At 44.8% G+C, this 20538-nt stretch overlaps 1 protein-coding gene across 4 annotated transcripts in view; it reads right to left on the bottom strand.

Annotated features, from left to right (window-relative positions):
* Positions 1-3632: 3632 nt before the first annotated feature.
* STRIP2 (striatin interacting protein 2) overlaps positions 3633-20538 on the bottom strand; it is a 26082-nt gene continuing 9176 nt past the window's right edge. For all 4 annotated transcript variants that reach the window (XM_075024518.1, XM_075024519.1, XM_075024521.1 and 1 more), the window contains 9 exons: positions 19824-19895; positions 19452-19526; positions 18100-18197; positions 17435-17561; positions 15303-15403; positions 13141-13207; positions 9609-9713; positions 9019-9223; positions 3633-6866 (listed from right to left, as the gene is read on the bottom strand). In XM_075024518.1, coding sequence (XP_074880619.1) covers positions 6616-6866; positions 9019-9223; positions 9609-9713; positions 13141-13207; positions 15303-15403; positions 17435-17561; positions 18100-18197; positions 19452-19526; positions 19824-19895 — 1101 coding nt within the window. In that variant the 3' untranslated portion in view covers positions 3633-6615. The remainder of the gene's footprint in view (positions 6867-9018; positions 9224-9608; positions 9714-13140; positions 13208-15302; positions 15404-17434; positions 17562-18099; positions 18198-19451; positions 19527-19823; positions 19896-20538) is intronic.

The following is a 20538-nucleotide window of genomic DNA, read 5'->3' as shown; positions in this document are numbered from 1 at the left end:
GGACAGAACAACTCTGTAGTGGCAGAAATGTTTGCAAGGACAGTATTTCAGCATGAAAATAGAAGTGGATATGGAGAATGAGCCAGACAGGTGACTGAGTAAAACACAGTTTAACGAAGAATGATCAGAACTCCTCCCAGAAATGAGAACAAAAGAAGAGATGGAACAACAAAGAAAACAATAGCCTAATAAAACATTAAGAGAAAAAAGGTATCAGTGAAAGAAAGGAAGAAGGTGGTCAGAAGAAAACTGTTGAAGGAAAATAATTATCACTGCATATAGACTAGATATCAAAAGAAGGCTAAATGACAGGAATGAGTGCAACAGCAACATGCACCAGGTGGTTACTAGAGGAGGAGCTCAGGAATAGAGAAAGCACAGAGCAAATGCACTCCTTGGCAGAATACAAGTCTAATGATTATCTCTTTCATCAAGAGGGAAAGTTGAGCCAGGAGCGCAGGTTGGATGGAGAAATGACACTAGGAAACTTTGGAAATAATATCAGCTGGGTCATCACCTGACATCGTGGCTAAGCGTGGGTGTTGGCAGAGAGCGAGATGCTGCTGAGGAGGATGTTTTGAAAAGCAATTTTGAAACACGGGGTGGAAACCATTAGACTTATTTGCCTTGAGCAGAAAGGGATTGAGTTAATGGAAAACACCATTTTTTCTTTCCAAAGTAATGTGTTTGAGTGCCTGACCAGCTGAATGCCGTTACTGTGAATACAACACAGACCTCTTTCTCAATCCAGTGGAAAAAAACTTCTCTGTTGTAATCTGGACGTGTTACATGTTTTCAGGAACAAGCGATAAGACATTCAGCATAGAAAACATACATCTCAGATTCTTTTACTTATCATGGGTGTTTGTTTTGTCTAGAAAAATACCAGCCTTTTTTCCCTTGTGACTGTTCTCTGTTGCTATGAGTGGGATCCAGGAGAACGTGCTATTCGGAGGGAATTGCTTTCTGATCAGTGAGGAGTATCAAACTTCACTGAGGCTAATGAGCATGTTATCTCTCTTCTGCTCAGACTAAATGTTGGAGCAGCTGAACTTCTTTATATTTAGAGGGGAAGGGAAACAAGGGATACTGTTACCCTGTTTCATAGGCCATTGTCAGGGAGACGTGGAGGATGAATTGCAGAGTAAAGAGGTTCCTTGCCATTTGAAAAGGTGCAGGGCCTTGGTCTTTGGTGGTTCTAGGCACGTCTGTGGTTTGAGTCTTGTTTTCAGTGGCTAAGTTTACTAAAGCAGCTCCTATTCTTCCTTTTCTCTCCCTTTCCTGTCTCTAAGAGGCCACAGGCAACTGAATCAGTTAGCTATTTGAGATTAATATAGCCCTGCCAGAAGAAAACTCACTGCTGAGGAGAATCTCGGAGGAATCCTGGTATCTGATCAGAAGGAGCCAAAAAAGACAGCAAAAGAAGCAAAAGACCAAGAGAGAATAGGGAAAGGCTTGGGAGCGTAGCTCAGAAAGGAGGTCTGCAGATTTTCTAAGTAAAATTCTTTTGAATGGGTCTTGGGATGGATAATGAAAGAAATAATGAAAAAATAATATTTTATTTTTACTGTGTTCAGCAAAAAATGATTTTGTGTAATTTTTATTAACAAACCACATGGCATAAATGAAGCAATCATAATTATACTCCTTATCTCCTTTTAACAAGAACAACTGGCAAGAGACCACATTATACTAACTATTGAGGCTAAAAAGAAGTAACAGTAGTGACAAGCATGTCTGAAATACTAGATCAAGGAGACAAAAATTAGCCTGTGCAGTCAACTGTTGCTATTTTGTAAAGATGCTTGGACCTGGCTACGAAACAAGCTATTGTTTACACATGCAAGGCTTTTGATAAATAATTAAGGGAAGTTTCTGCAAATGAAGAGTATAACAAACCTGGCATCATGAAGTCACTGCTTTAGTTACAACTGGATAAATAAAGAGTGCTTTAGCTCTGGCAGCTGTGAGGCCAGGACATCTCAGTATCATTATTTTTATGGAAATATTCACATAAGAGAAAGGAGGGATATTTGGTTATGGCCATTTTCACAGAGAGACAAGAAAATGTATAGCCACAGACAGGGGACCACATACAAATAGAGAATCGAATGGCTACTGGGAAGCATGTCTGTGTATGGAAACATAATGTCTTACATTCCTTACTCCAACAAATTGACAATATCTTTTTTTAACAGGTTGTTCCGTAAGATGTGGAATTAATGAAACCCAGTGTCATAGAGATTTGCGTCCTTTCCCTGCAGTGCTCTGCAGCTCAGCCCTCTCCCCCTTGTCTTTTCCCAGCGCTAACCAAAAGCCTTCCCCATGCCCTGCAGAACAGTTCCTCTTTCCCCCAGCCCAGCGCACGAGGCAGCTGTGGACTCATCTCAGGATCTGCCAGACACACGCAGATCTGCTGGCCATCACGCGGGCACTAACTGGCCCACTGCTTTCTGCCGGACTGAATGGATCAAGGCTGAATTCCCCCTGCCTTTGCCTCAGTTGGGGAGTTAATAGGGTTGCTCTCTACCTAGCTGCCAACTTTCACAACTCCGAAAGGAGCTTCATATCTTTGAGGCCTTTTATCCTTCACTGAAATTTGCATGAAATTAGCTAACCCATTCGAAAGTTGCTTATAGAGGACTGAGAAACTAACAGTGTAATTGCATGTGCCTTATATCCCTAGAAAACAAGGCTAAAAATAGAAGAGTCTGTACCAAGATACTGAAGAAAATGACTTACTGACAGCAAAACTTTCAGCAACCACCTGCAGGCTGAAAGAAAAACACCTCTGTGTATACCAGTTACAACAGAAACTGAGAACACTTGAGCATTCCTAGAATCAACAGTCATGTTTGGGGTAAGATAACAGATGTTCCTTCAGCTGTAGAGAAACCATGTGAAACTTTGTTCTGAAGCTTTCTTGCTATACATCAGAATGGTTATTCCATAACTGCTGTCTCCTAGCTCTTTTGAGATTTTTTTTTTTTTTTTAAGGAAAAGAAAATCCTCACTGTGAAGCAATGAAGTTTTAAACTGCTACCTGCTTGCAGTCTGAGAAGTGCAATAGGAGGATGGAGTCTTTTCTAGTACTGCTAGAGAAGCAGCATCTGGGACTGTCGGAAGTACTGGTAAGGGAGTTTTCTAGAGGGGCCTCAGTTAATACACTGCTCAAACACCTCGAGGGAGAGTCTCTGGAGTATTACATTGTTTGAATTCCCCACATCTGTTTGTAAGTAAGTGGAATAAACATTAAAATAGAGGTTCCCTCTGTGCCTGCTAAACTGGCACTTCAGCCCCACAGCTGCTCTGCAAAGCACTGTGCAGCCCGTAGTGAGGCCAGCGGTTTTTATCAGCATGAACTGAAACCCACGTTTTCCAGCTTTCCACAAGAAACCCTCACTAAATATGGCACACTGCAACAGAAGAAGTACAGTCTTTGTGACAAATCCGTGATGAGACACAAATATTTAAGTTAAAAGGTCTACCTTTCCCTAGTTACTTTTTTTACACAGAGGTTCAGGTTTTGTACAGAGGTATATCTCTAGGAAACATAACTTTTGGTGGTAGTGGTGGAAATAATAAATAGTATTCAAAGATAACAGTTTATACCATCCTCTACCACACAGACATTCGGGTAAGAATTTGTATTTCTATTTACCTCAGTAAAAAACAGAAAGCATTGAAAAGCCATGGAAAACTTATATGAAGCACAATTTAAACATAAACTGTAGAAAAATGTACATTGTGTATGTACTGGTTATTTTTTTTCTGACATAAACATTGTGGGAAAGAAACACTTGGGGGGGAAGAAAAAGTTTTGAGCCAAATACCAAGGGCTTTTCTAAGCTTGTGATTCTTGAATAATTCATTAATTCATTCCCTTTTCCCTTGAAGAAACACTTACCTTCATGGCCTTAGTTTATTAAGACTAAAAGGATTTGGATACATTGATAGTACTTCCTTTACATTCACACTTAGTTGTTGGGGAATTAGATTGTTTTCTAAATCACTCTAAAACAGAGAATACCAGATGAATCATAAAGCAAGGGGTGTAATATAGTTAACCAGAAAAAAAACACTCCAGACTCTTTCAGTGTGGGGTCACCACATGAAGGGAGGAAAAAAGGAACCAACAGTGCTGGAGAGGTGTCCCTTGTGTCAGGATACATGATACTACACCGAGGTACAGCTAAATTCCCAGGACCCTGGCCTAAGGGGGAAATAGCACATTTGGCAGGAAAATATAAGACAAAATATCACAGAGAAAATCCTGAACATTCCAGCTAGTGCTGGGCTCTGGACCCTAGTACATGCTGAAAATAGTAGTATTTGTACTGCATTTCTACTACTTAAAAATTTAACAGACCCTTCAAATGTCTGCCATCTTTAGCAGAGGTTTGTTGATTTATTTGTGTTTATTTAATCTTTAGTATATTTACTACCAGTAGGGTCTAGGGAACATAGGGAAATGCTAGTTGCCATATTTTAGGAAGGGAGCTGAAGTACAGATGCTGAAATGAGTTGTCCGGAGCTACAGAGCTCTCCCAGTTCTGGGATCCCTGAAGACAGCACCATGCTTCCATTATAGATTGTATGTCTGTTTTTCATGCCTTACTGCTTGGAGAGGCTTTATTTATTTTTAAATAACTTTTTACTTTTTAACAAGCACAAATACTGTGAGGACATCTACAGCCCATAATTCTGTTTTTCTTTTTTAGAGTTCTATAGATACATCAGAATAGAACATCCAAAAGAAGGCCTTTCCTCAGCAGAGACAGAGTGGATACGTGCAGGGGTGAGAGCTGAGTTCCTGGGTTGGTTGGGGGGGGGATGTTTTTGTCCTTTAAAGACAAAAAAGAACAGCAAAGGAAGCATTTAAATTAAGGCACAGGAAGAAAAAACTTAAGTAAATGTATGTGCTTTAAAAGTTGCTCTGGTTTATTTTGAACAAAAGCGTATTTAAAAAGGTGAGCAGGTTTACTAATGCTATTTCCATGAAAAATGCCTTTTACAAACCCCATTAAGGAAACATTCTCAGTTTAATTCCACAGCAATAAGCACAAATCCTGTCATAACAACTACTTCTGATTTTATCACTTGTGTGCTTGATATATCAATAACAGTATGGCCTAAGTGCTTGCCTGCACTATATGAACACATGCTTCTCTGACAAAAGCCAAACTCCTGGTTTCATGGCCGGGGGAGGTTAGATCCAGGATTCCCTGTGTTGGACTCATAAAATTTTGTAGAGAAAGATTACAGTTTGCAGGCTCTGTCATAATACTAAAGAAAGTACTGTGAAGCCCAGCCTGCCTTTTCAGTGCAACCCTCAGGTAGCGCCGTTGGCTGAGGAGAAGGGACTGTCACCCTGCACGGTACTAAGGGCTGAGATTCATTCAGCAGGTCAGCTCACAGGTTTTTCCACCTTACCTTCGGCTGCCATACTCATGCAACGCAGCTTTACCCAAGTGTAGTGTTTGCACGGACCTTTAGAAAGTTTACAGCTCAATATGCTATTCATTCTGAAAGTTATGGACCGCTGTGTCTGCTCTTTTCCTCGTATGATGGCAATAAAGTGTTAACCAAAGCCTTTCCCTCCCCACTTTAAGTCTTGGCACAAACATTCCCCCAAATAACTGAAAAGCTGTGTAAAAATTAGGTTATTTAATGTGGCATTTACTGTGTCCTTCGGGGTTAGAAATGCTAAAGCAAGCTATCTGCAGTAATTATCCTTCAAAAACAATCAGGTGGAGAGAAATGTGGCAGTCAACCTCCTCTACAGCTCTAAACACTGCACGGCTTACCGATCATTTTACTCTAATACAAATGGTAAGCGAACAGAATGGTGGAGGAAAGCGGAGCGGTGAAAAGGTAATGGATTATTAACCTTGGTGAACAATGCAAAAATTGTCAGTTGTGGAAGCAAACCTCTGTAAATCGTGTTGTGTAATCCCAGCAGCAGCAATGCCAGCCCAGGGACAAGAGGTAACGGCGTCTCCTTTGGCCAAGTCAACCTGTCACCTCTGATTGAGACTGTCACGGACAGTGCTACGTTTTTCTTATTTTCAGCTTCATTAGGGAAGCAGGGCAGCTTGTTCGAGGCAGTAGGGTGTTTGAAGCACATTATCAGACAACCATAAATGAATAAATGAAAAAAATTAGGCACAGTGTGGAGCATTCAGGAGAGATGAAAACCTTTCACAGTTGAGATACTCTTACAACAAACTTACATGCATGAACCAAGCTAAGAAACAGACCTGGACTCTGAGCTCTTGTACACTGGTGTCAATCTGCAGTAAAGACCAGATAAGCTCACTCTCAACACTGCCACTAGTGTGACACTGGAACCTGCTCCGCGGCTTCTGTGCAGGTCCGTTGATGCTGTATGGTCTCCAAGAAGTCACAGGAAAGGGATGACCTCCAAAAAGATGGCAGTTGCCTACTCAGGGGTGTCTGGGTAGATACAAAGAGGCTTGGTCTCTTTGGAAAGACCATGATTTTTTTCCAGCTGTGCTTAAGAACACCCAGGTCCAAAATAATCTTTCTTTCCTCAGCCTGTAGCACCTTGAGTCCTTACTGAGGTGGGACTGGGGGCAGGTGAAGGTGTTGCTCTCACTGGTAATGCAGCAGCTCCTCCCAGCGAATGGGCTGGGAAAACACCTCCCGCTCCAGCCAGAGTTCGTAGGAGTAGTGGAAGTCCTCGGGGAGCTCCAGCCGCTGTCCCAGCACGCTCTGCAGGCAGTTGTCCACTGGCGCAAACTCTGAGTCTTGAGGTCTGTCGTATCTCCGGCTGTTGAAGGCTTCGATGTTGGCTCTCAGGGTGCATTCTTCAGCCTGGAAATCCCATGGTCTGGCATCGATATCTACATCGAAGAAGAAACAAGACCAGAGCGGTGTGGAAAAAATAACTCTGATAAGGTTTGAGCAAAAGGAAGGATGAAGATCTTGCAGCAACCACATGCCTGAATTGACCAGAGTATTAGCCAGTCAGTTATTCCTAATTATTATTCCTAATCAATTCCTATTATATATGCATTTTAATTTAAGGTAATTAAATTAAATACGTTAAAATCACTCGTAAATTAGCAGAGTCAGAAAACTTCCTATAGAAATGCCATTATTTCCACTCTTCCATGTGCTTTAAGGAGTCTCTAGAATTACCTAGCTCCTGCTTTTCTCAGAAAGGCCCCACCACTTTTACTGAAAATCTCCACAGCTGTCTGAACCAGAGATCAAGATTAAATGCTTATAGCTACAATCCAGCAAGCTTATTATGAGCTACTGAAAACAAAGTTTTTTTTAAAATTTGGACAAATTTAACTATGAAGTATGCTGAAAAATCTAATAACTGACTGTAATAACCATGATATATTAAACATGTAATATTATGTAAACATGTAACATGGGAAAAAAAGATTTTGAAAGTTGGCCTTTATGAGGTCTAAATCCATACGAAATAGTCATTCGCTCCATAAAGGTTCAGTAAATTCATTGGCAAAGCTCAGCAGCTCTCAAGGGAGGGAAAGGTCCAAGCTGAGTATCAACCCAGATATACAAAGATAAAAATAAACACTCCAGGAAAAACCCTTCCAGATTGTGTCTCTGAAAGCCAAGTGCTTCCCTGGCAAACTGTCCAGGTCAAGATGCAGTCTCTGCTAAGTAGCAAATTGTGCAATCGAGTGTTGCATTATGTTGCTGATTAACTCTTTTGGGGTAAGTGGGACACACACAACAATTTACCCTTTGCATCCGTCTTAAAATTGCATTATTCTCCATATTGCCATGTGAATTCAGTTGTTATGGCAAACCCTTGCTCCAGGGCAGGTGACGTATGTAGTCGTCTTCTGCTGTTTTGGAACATGTAGTGCTCAAGCTATTTAAGTCACCCAAGGCAGGCAGTATCCCATAGCCGTATCCTACTAGTGGCATAAAGAAGCCCTGCTGCCATCTTCAATCCCACAGGGAACAATCAGTGTGCGGAGAAAGGCAGCGACAGGAGAGAAATCCCCATAAAAGAAAGGAAGCCCTCAGTCTTCCTCAGCCTTCCAGCCTTCCCGCTCTTTGGTTTTTGGGGGAACTCCACTAGCCCTAAATTGAAATTACAACTATTGAGTCTAGTTTTTTGTTCTTCTGAATTAGTGTCATAGTGGTATCATGACTATCAAAAGCATACAAGTCTTCAAAAATAGATTATATCTTTTACAGTTGAAGTTGAACATCCTAACATAATTATAATGCTTTTTTCCCTTGTAAAAAAGTTAAAATGTTAGGCTTTTACTTCTTGCCCTGTTTTCTTTCGAAACAGGAATGCTAGCCAATTTTTCTACTTGATCCTCATTAAAAAGAAGATACATGCAGAGCAAAAATTTAGGACTGTGTTACTAAGGCAAAAAGATATTTTAATACTTTCCCTTCTTGTCCTAACCTTGGGCCAGTAGTTGCAGCAGCTGGGGGTACTTACAGGGGAATAAGAGTGTGGTCTCACGCATCCCATGGACTAATAAATGAGGAACACCAGAAACTTCATGAGGCCCCTCAAAAAATACAGATTTAGACCACGTAAGAGCTGTTTAAATGGACTGGTACATCTAGTCTATGATTCAGAGTATCCGCACTGCCGGGATGTAACTGCTATTGTTTCTCAAGTGCAAACTGCAGAGCTATCAGTCAGATTTTCACTCCATGGCCATCCTAAGCACGCACATTTGGTGCGGATACCAGGACAGTTTAATGGCGAAAGCGATTTGGGAATGCAAAAGCACAGGCCTGAGCTTGGTGAAAACTCTCATCTTGGAGACCTGAGCTGACCCTGTCCCAGCCTGGTCTGATTATTCCCACCTTTCCTCATGCAATCAATTTGTTCTCTCCTAACGCTGCTGAATGGTGCCTTAAAGCTTCTGAAAAAAATCTCCCAATACCGACCCAAACAAGCTAATGGGATCCTAACAGGTCAAACCCCCTGCGAGCCGATTTCAACTCCGCATACAGAGAGGATGCTTCCCTGGCACTACTCACCATTGCCGTAAGCCCAGTCATCGTTCATGCGATGCCGCACCTTCTGGTAAATGGCAGACATGGTTTTCATGTTGCTTTTTCTCCACTGACGCCCCAGGTATTTGGTCTGGATTTTCAACAGTTTGAGGACATACAGCTGCATCATGGCCTGCTTCACCTTCAGAGCTCGTTTCAGTATTGGGGCCGACTTGAAGACTACCAGCATCTGCCAAGGAATCAACAGAAATTAATGCAACGTGCTCAAGAAAGCCACACAAGTGCTGTCTGCGCAGCTTCGGGCGCTAACACCTGGCCATGTACGGTACAAACCCCAAGCAGGTAGAACAGGAGTGTTCAGCATAACCAAAACTTGCTGCAGGGGGCTTGAGGGTCACAGAAATAAGTATTATTTAGAGAAGAAAAAGTATTTCTGCATTTAAGGCTCAACCTGTGAAAGAAAAATGGGCAGATTATGAAGGAGCAGAAGCCCCAGAACTGCCAGAAGAAACTCTCTGCAGGGCTGAAGCCGTGCAGCGTAGAGCCAGGGACACGCTCAAGGTGCAACACCGGCAGCCCATGGCAGGTCTCAGGGAGACGGGACATCACCTTACCATTGTCCTCGAGTGCTTCCACTTGGTCAGCTTGTTGAGGATCCTCAGCAAGTTAATGCAGGAGAATAAATTTCTCCAGCAGAACTGGTTGTTGTCTCCGGCTTCCTGCAAAGCAGAGAAGGAAAAGTATAACACTAACTGCAGCGTTCAACAGCACCGCCACAGAGATGTCCTTGTGCAGAAAGTCTTTATTTTTACTATCTGCACAAGTCTTATTTCCAATGGAGAGTGAGCAGCGGAGCTCTCTCCTCACTTGGGTTATCATCATGCTGCTGACAAGCCAACAGATTCTGGGGAAAACCGTTCTGAAAGACCCAGATGTAATCAGCGTTTTAATTTGCATTTAGGTTTAGGGTAAAAGCTAAGATAAATCACACTATGTCATCATGGGAAATATATATTGTGGTAGGTTTGTATTCGTTGTTTACAGTCAGAGAGCAAATTACAGCCTAGTGATCACCACTGCTTAGAGAACAGTTTTTGTTAATTATATCAATTAATTCATAAATTACCACATGCTTAGAGGACATATTACAGACAAATAAAAGGAAATCGCATAACAACACAGGATGACAAACAGCAGCATTTATACCAGGAGCGCAAGACTTTTCTGTAACAAAGATCCCCTCCAGCTTAAGTGCAGCTGATACATTATTTTAAATATTAGCTGAATGTAAGCACCCTCAGCTCCAGCTTGCATAAATATTGGCTGTGGCACATTTGAGCAGTAATTCCACCACTACAGTAACTTGCTTTACGTTTGTACAGACTGAGCACAGCAGAAATGTCCCACAAATAACCTATTTGGGGATGAGAGCGGAAACAAGTGCCACTTAATTTATAAGCCACTTACAGCAAGCTACAGCCTTAACAACTCATGGCAAAAACTGCAGCCTGGTGCATGATCCAGGTTCTGGGCATCCTCGGGATGAATTTGGGAATGACCCCAGGGAGCCCCTTCTGTCAGAGTGTCTAATCCAGCTTTGAAACTAGATTTACCCAAGAAAATCCCACCAGCATAATACCTTTGCTCTTAAAAGCAAGCACCAGACCTACCATTTCAGTAAGCGGGCACAATGGTATTGCACATGTAATTTTTAGAGGCCAACAAGGAAGTGCTGCTGACTTACTTCATTTAATTCTGGGATTTGGTAAAAGCCACTCTGAGCAAATGCACTTTTCTGCCAGCAGAGGCTACTTCTGTGCTGGAGGCTCCTGCGCACACAGCAGAGCTTGCACAGCAGAGCGCAGAGGTGGGATGTCACCGAGATGTTCGCAGATGCTGCGTGCGGCTCTGGGGGTACCAGCTCAGGAGCAGTGCCCGTGCAGTTTCATATCGGTGCCCAGTCCTAATCTGCTCCCTCCGCACCAAGTAGTTTTTCCAAAAAGACCCCAGTAGAATAAACTAATACCCATTTCATAGGCAGCCAGATTTATTTTTGTCACCAGTCTGATGTTGTCTCCATAGCTTCAAGTAAGTGAGAGTCCTTCCATCAGATTTATGGAAGGAGGGCACAGGCTAAACAGACTTTAATCCCCCTTCTACCCCCATCTCCTGTTACCCTCCCCATGTCACCACGACACGGTGCAGCAGGGTCCTCTGCAGCCCCCTCCCCAAACGCGGGGAGCTGGAGGGGAGCGACAGCCCTGTGACAAGTCAGGGGAGATGGGGATCAGCAAGGAATCAAAGAGACTGTCCCACAACAGGATGGGTGAAGCCCCCACTACCTCGTCGGGACTGCAGCCACTCCTGATTTACACCGTTACCCCACAGCCTAGGGGTCCCTCCGCTGGAGACAGCACTGCTGAACTCATACTGGTTTTCCATGGAAGTAAACCAAACACACATGATTCCGCGTTCAACCCACTGAAAGCATAATCATCTGTTATATCCGCTAAGAAATGTGTTACGGCTGGGCTGTTAAAATCAGTGCATCAGAGTATTAAAAAAAAAAAAAAAAAAAGCTAAAACAACACATAAAATATTGGCTGGAGAAACATAAATGCGTACACAAGTGTATGCCTCAAGTCCCAGGGCATGTTTAATTTCGATTAAATCCTTACATTCACGGATATCCTCCCAAGGACGAACACACATGGTAAAATTCAAGTTGGTTTCTGCATATTTTCTAATTAAATTAGTCTCCCGTGAGGCTAACATCCATGTCTGCTGGAGGAAAGCGATGAAGCACTGTCGTTTAATGCAACAGCTCCCAAACAGGGGACCAGACCCTATTGCGAAAGGGTAACTGGGAATATTTCCCCCCCCAAAAAAAGTTCAGTCTTCTCCTCCAGCCATAAAGCTTAGCGTGAGGATAAGGATTAGCATGAGCCATCGGAGCGCTGAGCGACATGTCGCTAGATGTCCCCATCGGGCCAGGATACGTCGGTGGGAGCCTGGCCAGGACACCCAGCCTTCAGCAAGTAGCCCATGGACCAGCACAAAACAGGGGACTGATCCCATTGATAAGGAGGGAGGTGATGTGCAGGAGCTGTCAACCCGAGCAGCCACCCAAAAGAAGGCAAGAAGCGCTGGTGGAAAGGCACGTGGAACAGCACAGAGGACCGAGCCAGCATGCTGGCCACGCGTGACGATCCCGCACCCACCCGCCTGTGCTCCACAGATGGGTTTTTTTTATAAATTTGATCTGGCATAATCAACTCACAGCAGGAATTTGCATTGCAGTGGCACAGCAGAAATGCTGTGTTTACAGATCCAATAAAACCAGTTTGGCTGTCCTGGCTGACCACAGCCTTGGGGGGATTTGTGAGCAACTTTGGCTCATAGAAGCTAGGGAAAATCTTTCACTTTATTTTAATGATTTTAACCTTTACACAGCTAAGGAAAACAACATGGGCTTAAGTTTTTAGCAGCCAGTCAACATGAGATCATCCCTGCCTTGACTGGTTTTGGTCAGGCTCCTTCTTAATGATTCCTGCATCATTTAGGGTCTCCCTTCCCTCTGATCCCCCTTCCTGTTAATCCCAAAGCTTGTCCCTGCTCTGCGCCCTGTCTGAGTCCAACCTGCTCTGCATTTGAATTATTGCAGTTATGAACCTGCCAGCATTAATGTCTCATCTGTAGTTCATATATTCACACAGCCCATCTCACTGGCCGGTCTCCATAATACTTAGGCTCCTCTCCGCAGGGAATTTGGTTCATTCCTTCATCTACTGTCATCTAACTAAACACGAGTGCTCAGAGCAATCTAAACCTGGGAGGCAACAGCCTCTGGGCAAATCCTTTTTAAAAGCAGGCTCTCTCATTTGGAGGAGTGAAAGGGAAAACTCTAAACCCAACTATTTTTATGGGGTACACGATGCCAGCAGTGCCTCCTCCTCACCTCCCCATAGCTGATAGCGAGTCAGAACAGTGATGGGAGGAATTTTCAAGTCTGGAGGGGAAAAAAAGTCTAATTTTGGAAAGGTTGGGGGTGCAGAAGAAGAAGACAGAAAAAAGGAAACAAAAATCCTTCCTCACGCTCTCACATACAGCAATACTGGTTACAAGGACCCTTTCTGTGCTGCTTACCAGGCTTTCTGCAGTGAGCTCGGGCAAATCATAGACTGTACAATGCGGATAATCCAGGACAGAGATGCTGTGGAAGACAGGAAAGAAGGGACTTGTTAAGAACTGGGTAAATATGAAATCAACTTTTTAAGATGATCTATGTGATTATGCCCAGCAATCTGTAACATCTTCCTTCCCTGTGCTGGGGTTTGAATTGCAATGGCAGCGCTGCCTGATGCAGCAAGTAGTCTGGATGGCTAGCAATCCCATTTCCAGCGCGCCGTGTTGGACACGCGAACCAGCCTGCAGCTGGTGCTGCGCAGAGGTGCCTCCCTCTTGCATTTCCGACTGCACAGACGGCATCCAAATGGGCTCCCAGCCTCTCCGCTGCCTCGCGTCTCAGCTTAATGGAGCATGTCGATTCCTCTTGGCTTCGAAGCACATCCTGAACGCATTAATAAGGACTCGAAGGATTTGGATCCATTACGACATGACAGATTAGTTATTCATATGCATATTTTTTAAAAGGAAAAATAAAACAAAACAGATCTTAGGTTAAAATGGAGACATCTGATTATCAGCAAGAAAATTCACAACTAGGGCATCAGGTCTTTGAAAGCCCTCCAGGCCTATTGCCTTTGTAAAAGTAGCCAACAAAAAAAAAAAAAGTAAAATATATATAAGGTATGTGTAGATGCACACACACGCACTGATGCTCTCCGTGCCCTGAGACATGCACCAATCTAAAACGAAGCATGCACTATCACACAGCTTCAGTTCTTGAGTTCCTTCTTGTTTGCTATTTCTTGCTTTTAAACTCAGCAGCTGAGCAACAAGCTGACTTGTGACGATCACTGAGTCAGAGGCAATCCAAGATGAGACCCAAGGTCAGGAGATCCCCTAAACCAGGCTCCATTTAAAGCATTTGGCCCAGGAAGGGCTTGTCTGACCACAAGGACAGATGCTTCTTGCTGGCTCCTACCCATCATAACCCTAAAACTGGAAGTGCCATGCAGGTACAAGCAAGAGGGCTCAGAGGGAGCCAGCTCAGGATCAGGAGCCTCACAGCTCGTTTGCCGCATGTCATCACCATACTGGCATCGCTTCTGATATTTCCTGATGCAGCATCACTGGACTCGGGTCCATACATCTGAATGTAACAAAATCCCCTGATCCTTTTTGCAGGTCAGTGCCTGACATCGTTTGCTGCTATCTGACAAAGAGATACTCCGAGCTGGGCAAAACAGCTAAACCTCCCTGGATCAGAGCATCGATCAGAGCATCCAGCTGCAAATCCTACCTCATTTCACAGGAGCGTATCCTGCCTGTGAAACCTCCATCAGAAAGCAGGGGAGGGAGCTAAGTGCTCCTGGGCTACGTTCCCTCCTCACTTATGGACCTTTGAAGCACAGGACCAGAAGTGGAAATGTTTATCAGCATGGGAATTAATACATTACTTTCTGTTTTTCCATGCGTGCCTTCTCACACATACACAATCATACCATGCAGGAAACAGACCAGCTTAGACATGTGGCTCAAGAGCAACAAAAAGAGCATCAAAAAGGATCTTTTCATCATTCCAACAGCAACATCCCCTGTGGCACTTCCCTCCAAATGGGGAAATCCTACCCAGTCCTACTGAGTCATGAAAGAGTTGTGCTCTTTCGGTTCTTACCCTGACTTGTGGTAGACCAGCTAGTCCCTTTACAGACTCAAAACGGGGCTAGTGTCTTTCTCAAATCAGAAGTAAAAGGCAGTGACAACTATGCAAAACCTGAAGAAGTCAGGAAAGCTGAATTCTAGCTATAAAAAGTGGAAAACACCTAGAAGACTCTACCCCATCTAGCCTTTTTGAAGCTGTGGCCCACAGATGCCTGGTGGCACTGGAATGCTTTCCAGGAGTCCACGTAAAGACGAAAACAAGCCTACTGTCAGCAAGGGAGACAGGTCTGCCTGTACTTTAGTAGTCCAGTGAGAGACTGGAAACCCCCATCCAGTCCTCCTCATTAAGCAGAAGGGATTTGCTCCCCTCCAGCATATTCCTGTAGTGGAGAGCATACTGCCCCAAAGCCATGCTAGGGACCAGAGCTCACTTGGTCCCAGCACATATTCACGTGTCAGGGTTCCTCATGCACAAAGCCTCCCTGCTCCATCATCTCTCTCTTCCCCAGAAGCGGCTGTACCTGTTTTTGGCAGTGATATAAGACATGATGTTTTGGTTGAAGAACTTCAGGATCAGCGGGATGCAGTTGGCAAACACCAAATGTTGGGACACGTACTCAAACTGAGGAAGAGAAGTGAAATGGGTCAACGTTAGCTGGAACAAGTGGGAGCATCACCTGAGAATGGAAACCCATTTCCAGCCAAAAGCAAAGCAATCCTGATGGTTTGCTCTAGACACCTCGCAGACCATCTTCCCCTTGCAGAAGTCTGCTGTATAAGGCTTGCATCATATACAGCAACTCCCACCAGCTGGAAAACTCTACTTGCCATAGAGTGGACCCACAAACTTTATGGCAGTAGTTTAGGAATAGCTGCACCTAATGACTGCAGTATAGCTTTTCAGGATAAAAATCTGTGGCAAAACAGTATATGGGGAAGAGGGAAGGAAGAGATGTAGCTATTATATGAGAAAATACAAAATCCCTATTGCTGTCACACACTAACCCCAGTCCCCTTACCTTCACACATGCTTTTAATTTCTCTCCCCTCTAAACATTAAATGGTCTGGGTATGTACAGCTGCATAATACAACAAATCTCTACTGTCCTCTAAAGAGACAGACACAAATAGCAGCAATATCCTGTCCTATCCTATCCCATGCTATCCATGCCTCTCACTAACCTGCAATCAACATTCCAAATTTGAGAGCAAAGAAACAGTTTGTTCCTACACGTCTTGTCTCAGCCTGGTACAAGCTGTCGACACTCAGTACGCCACTGACGACACACTGCCACCGTTATTTGCGAGTGAGTAACTGGCAGTCCCTGCTAGCCAGGATCCGAGATGCTCTCACTGCTTTGAAATGCAGCTGCCAGTGACTAGTATGTTATATAGGATCTGACCAAAGATAATGCTGAACTGCAATAATCTGATGGCATTTCTCCGTTGGCATAAGAAACGCCAAATCTCAAAACAGAACCAAGACAAAAAAACCCCACGATCTGTGTTGGTGCGCAGGTCCGTGCGATTGCTGCTGCACCGACGTGGCAGCTGGCGAGCACAGGGTGACCCCAGCAGAGCCTGGACCAGCCACGCTCTCCGTTACCCTTCACGGCTTCCTGGAAACATCGTCTCAGCCCCTGCAGTGTTTTTTTGGGGTGCTCCCTGAGACCAGCTTTGGCACTGAAAGAAATTATGATGGCTTACCCAAAATCAGACACAAAAGCAGAATCAGGGGGGGAAACCCCACAGCTTTCTCCAGACTTAGCACCAGACTGCAAGGGTCCTCCTGCCACGGAGGAAGAAGTGAGAGGAGCCATTTTGGGGGTGAAGCGAGAAAATTTAGTGAAGGGACGTGGGGGGATCCAGAACAAATGTAGGATTGTAAAAACGTGGGGGTTTGTTTATCCAATCCAATATATGGATTTATATTTATCCTCAGATAAATATTAGTGGCTTCATAACAGATGGATTTGTACCACGCTGAAATCTTTAAAAAGAAAAAAAAAAATATTACAAAACACTAGTTGTTTGTCTTGCAGAATGAGTGGAGAACTGGGCCCAGGCCACAGCTCAAATCAGTCCTCGGTCTTTTTTTAATCAAGGAAAGCCCTCATGCGGGTGCAGTTCGATTGGTGCCATGTAGATGAAACAAAAATCAGATTGCATCTAGGACCCAGACCTTCAGGCCCTGTTGAAACTGGAGCCCCAAGAACTTGATCCTGCTGAGGGACAGAGGACCAGATTAGTTGACCTCCTGAGGTCCTACCCAGCACTATTTCTGGTCACTGGAGATGAGACAGAGCAAAAGAGGGTCTTGTCTAACCCCCATCCCCTTCCCCCTTCTGCCAGGGAGGCTTGTGCTCATGATATCTCCTAAATTTTAACCTGATCAGCCACAGTGTGAATTTTTTCCAGAAGTCTGAAAACTCCTTCCACGTGAGTGGAAACAATCCTGTCAAAACACAGTCAGAGATATATTGCAGGCAGGTTATCCCTGCCTGAGTAACCCTATACAAATTCTGGCCCGGGGCTAGAGTTCCCCGCTACAGACAAGCGATCTGCAGCTCCTCGTGGAAACCCTTCCTGGTGAGGTCTTTTAGGAGAGGGTTTATCAGGACACACCGGCTTGGCAACCCTTCTCTACGCTCACCTGGTAGATGTGGTTCAGCTTGAAGTGCTTGAGGAGCAGCAACAGCAAAGCCGAGATGCTCTTCACGATGATCTCTTTGTGTCTGTTCACATCAATCCCCAGTTTCATGCTCTGAAGAACAGTGATGCTGGGTTGGAGGGAAAGAAGGTAACAGCACAGTGGGTATGGGAGCAAGGAGGACTAAGGGACTGTTGACTTCATATTCATCTGGACAGGCTCTACAGAAACAGGGACGTTCGCTTCCCCCTGGGACTCCTATTTCCATCCTCTCCTGCCTGGTGACATCAAGTGCGTTCAAAAATGGAAAAAAAAGCTGATTGCCCTCCACCAGCAATCCTGGGGGAGCAGTATGAAGGACACCTGCCATATGCTCACATATCTTTATGATTTGTGTCAATTAGCATGATTTTATGATTTGTGTCACTTAGCTAGCAGAGCACAGCGGCTGCCGACTGTGCTCAAATTGTTATGCTCCTAAAAAAACAGCATCAATTCCTTGGCTTTCACCTCTCTGCCCTGGTGGCAACAGTAGCTTGCACCTATCCAACAAGACGTCCCCAAATCTGGAGCCCCCCGAACTCATTGGCAAACCCCAGCTCTCCTGCTCAGTCCAAGACTTCGTGGCAAAACTGGGATGGCTGGTGGCCACATCCTCAAGGACTTACGGCATCTCTTCAGGCAACACGTCCGCCAGGATGTTGATGGAGTCGGTCTTGGCTTTAGAGGTGGGCGCTGCAGCAAGGAGGATCTTCAACAAAGCTATCTGCAGAAGAGGGCAGGTGTGGAGGGATGCTCCCAGCAAGGAGCATTCCTTTCTTCTCCTTCACTTGCTGAAACTGGGCAACTTCAAGCCAACTCTATAGGGTTTCACCAGCCCAAGGTCCGCTCACTGTGATGGACCAACTATGCCAAGGCTCACCCTCTCCTTTTATACCCTGGACAGACAGACCTAGTGTGGGGAGCATGGCAGCTCTGTTTTAGCCTTAAGGCATCATGAGCACCTGATCTCTAGTAGTATGGATAAAATAATGCAAGGGACACCTGGAGCTTAATGCATTTAAATCCGTGTTTGTCTCTCCCTACAGACAGAGGGCACGTGACCCACTAAGCATCTTAGAATCACAGAATCACAAAATGGTTTGGATTGGAAGGGACCTTAAAGATCATCTAGTTCCAATCCCCCCTGCCATGGACAGGGACACCTTCCACTAGACCAGGTTGCTCAAAGCTTCATCCAACCCGGCAACATAGCTGAATTTCAGGACACGCGTTGTATTCCTCTGGGAATCTCTTGGGGCCATGGGAAGGCCACAAGGGATGTGCCTGTAAGGAAGGTCATAACTTAGAGACTCTCCACAGTTTGAATAGCTGTTGAGAGCACAGCCAGGTTGGAAGAGACCTGAAGGTGTTAACACCTTGTTTGCTGAGTGATGTAAAGCACGATGATGGTTTAGTTCTGCTGGTTCCTGGCCCAGCAAGCCATCACACTCGGAGATCAGCATGATATTGTAACAGAAAGTTAATCTCAGCAAGAAGGACAAAAGCTCAAGGGACAGTGAAGTCCATAGGTTGCTTCTTGAGGCCAGAAGTGAAGATGCCTGCATCAGTGTGTGACAACTTGCTGGTAAATACTACAGCTCACACAGCTCAAGAGATGACACAGGGCCATCCCTGACTGGTTCCCCTCAGTGTCTGGCAGGCAGGAGCCAGTTTTGTGCTCCCACCAACATGGAGGACTTTGTTCCCTGTTCCCGATCCTCCACACACATCCTATTTTCCAACCACTGACCTGTCTCCAACCATTTGACTCTGTCCCTGAGTATCTATACCCCTTGATCCTCTGAATCCCTCCTCTTGGACTGTACTTTCCACCCAACTCTGCTCTGGATTCCCACCAAAATCTCACCATTCAAGTCCTGAACACACCCCAGCAGCCCCGTGCTGAGCTCTGCAGCTCACAGATTGGCACCTTCCCCACTCAAAAGCTCTTCTTTACTTTTAAGAAACACAGGCTTACCATATACTGGGGGAGATTGTACAACATTGCTCGATACAAGATCTCACAAGGGGTTTCTTGGACTTCCTCTTCTCCCTGGCACAGAGAAACATTAGAAACAAGGGAATATTAAGTATTTCCAGTCCACACACTTGAGATATATCAGTCACCTCCATAAAACCCAGCTTGGGGACTCAATGATGGACACAGCTGCATGCTGACTGCAGGAAGCTCCAGGCCTTTCTCCACTGATACATACAATCAAGATAGGGACTTCTAGAAAAAAGAACACCCCAGGTATGTCCTAAGGATCACAAAGAACGTATGGATTTCTATGACACCTTGGAAATCTTCCACACACCTATCTAGTGATGAGGTGCAGCAACTTCTTACCAGAGACATGGGGCATTTCTCCAGCTCCTCCTCATTCTTTATCTGGACGTCTGAGATGGAAACGTACTTGTGCTGGCAAAATAAACAGACAGAGGCAGAGCGATATCACAACTGAAGGATGAAACACAGTCAGTGATGATGACAACAGTTGCTGATTTCAGCAATATCCGAGTTAGGTGTACAGATCACAGCAGATACATGGAGAACTCATCTTTGTGTGGGACATCCCTCTGTCCCTGAAGCCCCTCACACATCATGCCTCTGATTACTTCCACCTACTCCTTCTAGGATCTCTCTGTAAGTAAATGGAGAGGGACAATCACCTCCAAAAGGCAATCCAGACCTTAGGTCAGTGGGCCTCTGGAGGTGTCTCACTCCACGTGGAGCACTGCAGGAGCCAAAGCTAGCCATGCTTCCCCCTGGGAACAGCACAGGTCTGGGCATGTATGTCCAAACCTATCTCTGAAAGTCTGTCACCTGCAAAGCAAATGCTCACCAGGACACAGTAATGCTCTACCTCGGATAAAGGGAAAGTCCAAGTGCTGGACAATTTACTTGGAATGCAGTGAGGACTCAGTTTTCCATTTTTTGCCCCAATTCCTGCAAGAAGCTCCAGAAAGTTTTCCTGTGACAACTAACAAGAAGGGATCTTCTTACTCCCTCCAGTAACTGTGCTTCAGCCAGAGGTTAGACGTGAGGATCCCACACCACATGT

This window comes from Buteo buteo, chromosome 4 (assembly GCF_964188355.1).
Source record: "Buteo buteo chromosome 4, bButBut1.hap1.1, whole genome shotgun sequence".
NCBI classification, from domain to species: domain Eukaryota; kingdom Metazoa; phylum Chordata; class Aves; order Accipitriformes; family Accipitridae; genus Buteo; species Buteo buteo.
Note: the sequence above shows the minus strand (reverse complement) of the source record. Positions and strands in the feature narration are given on the sequence as shown.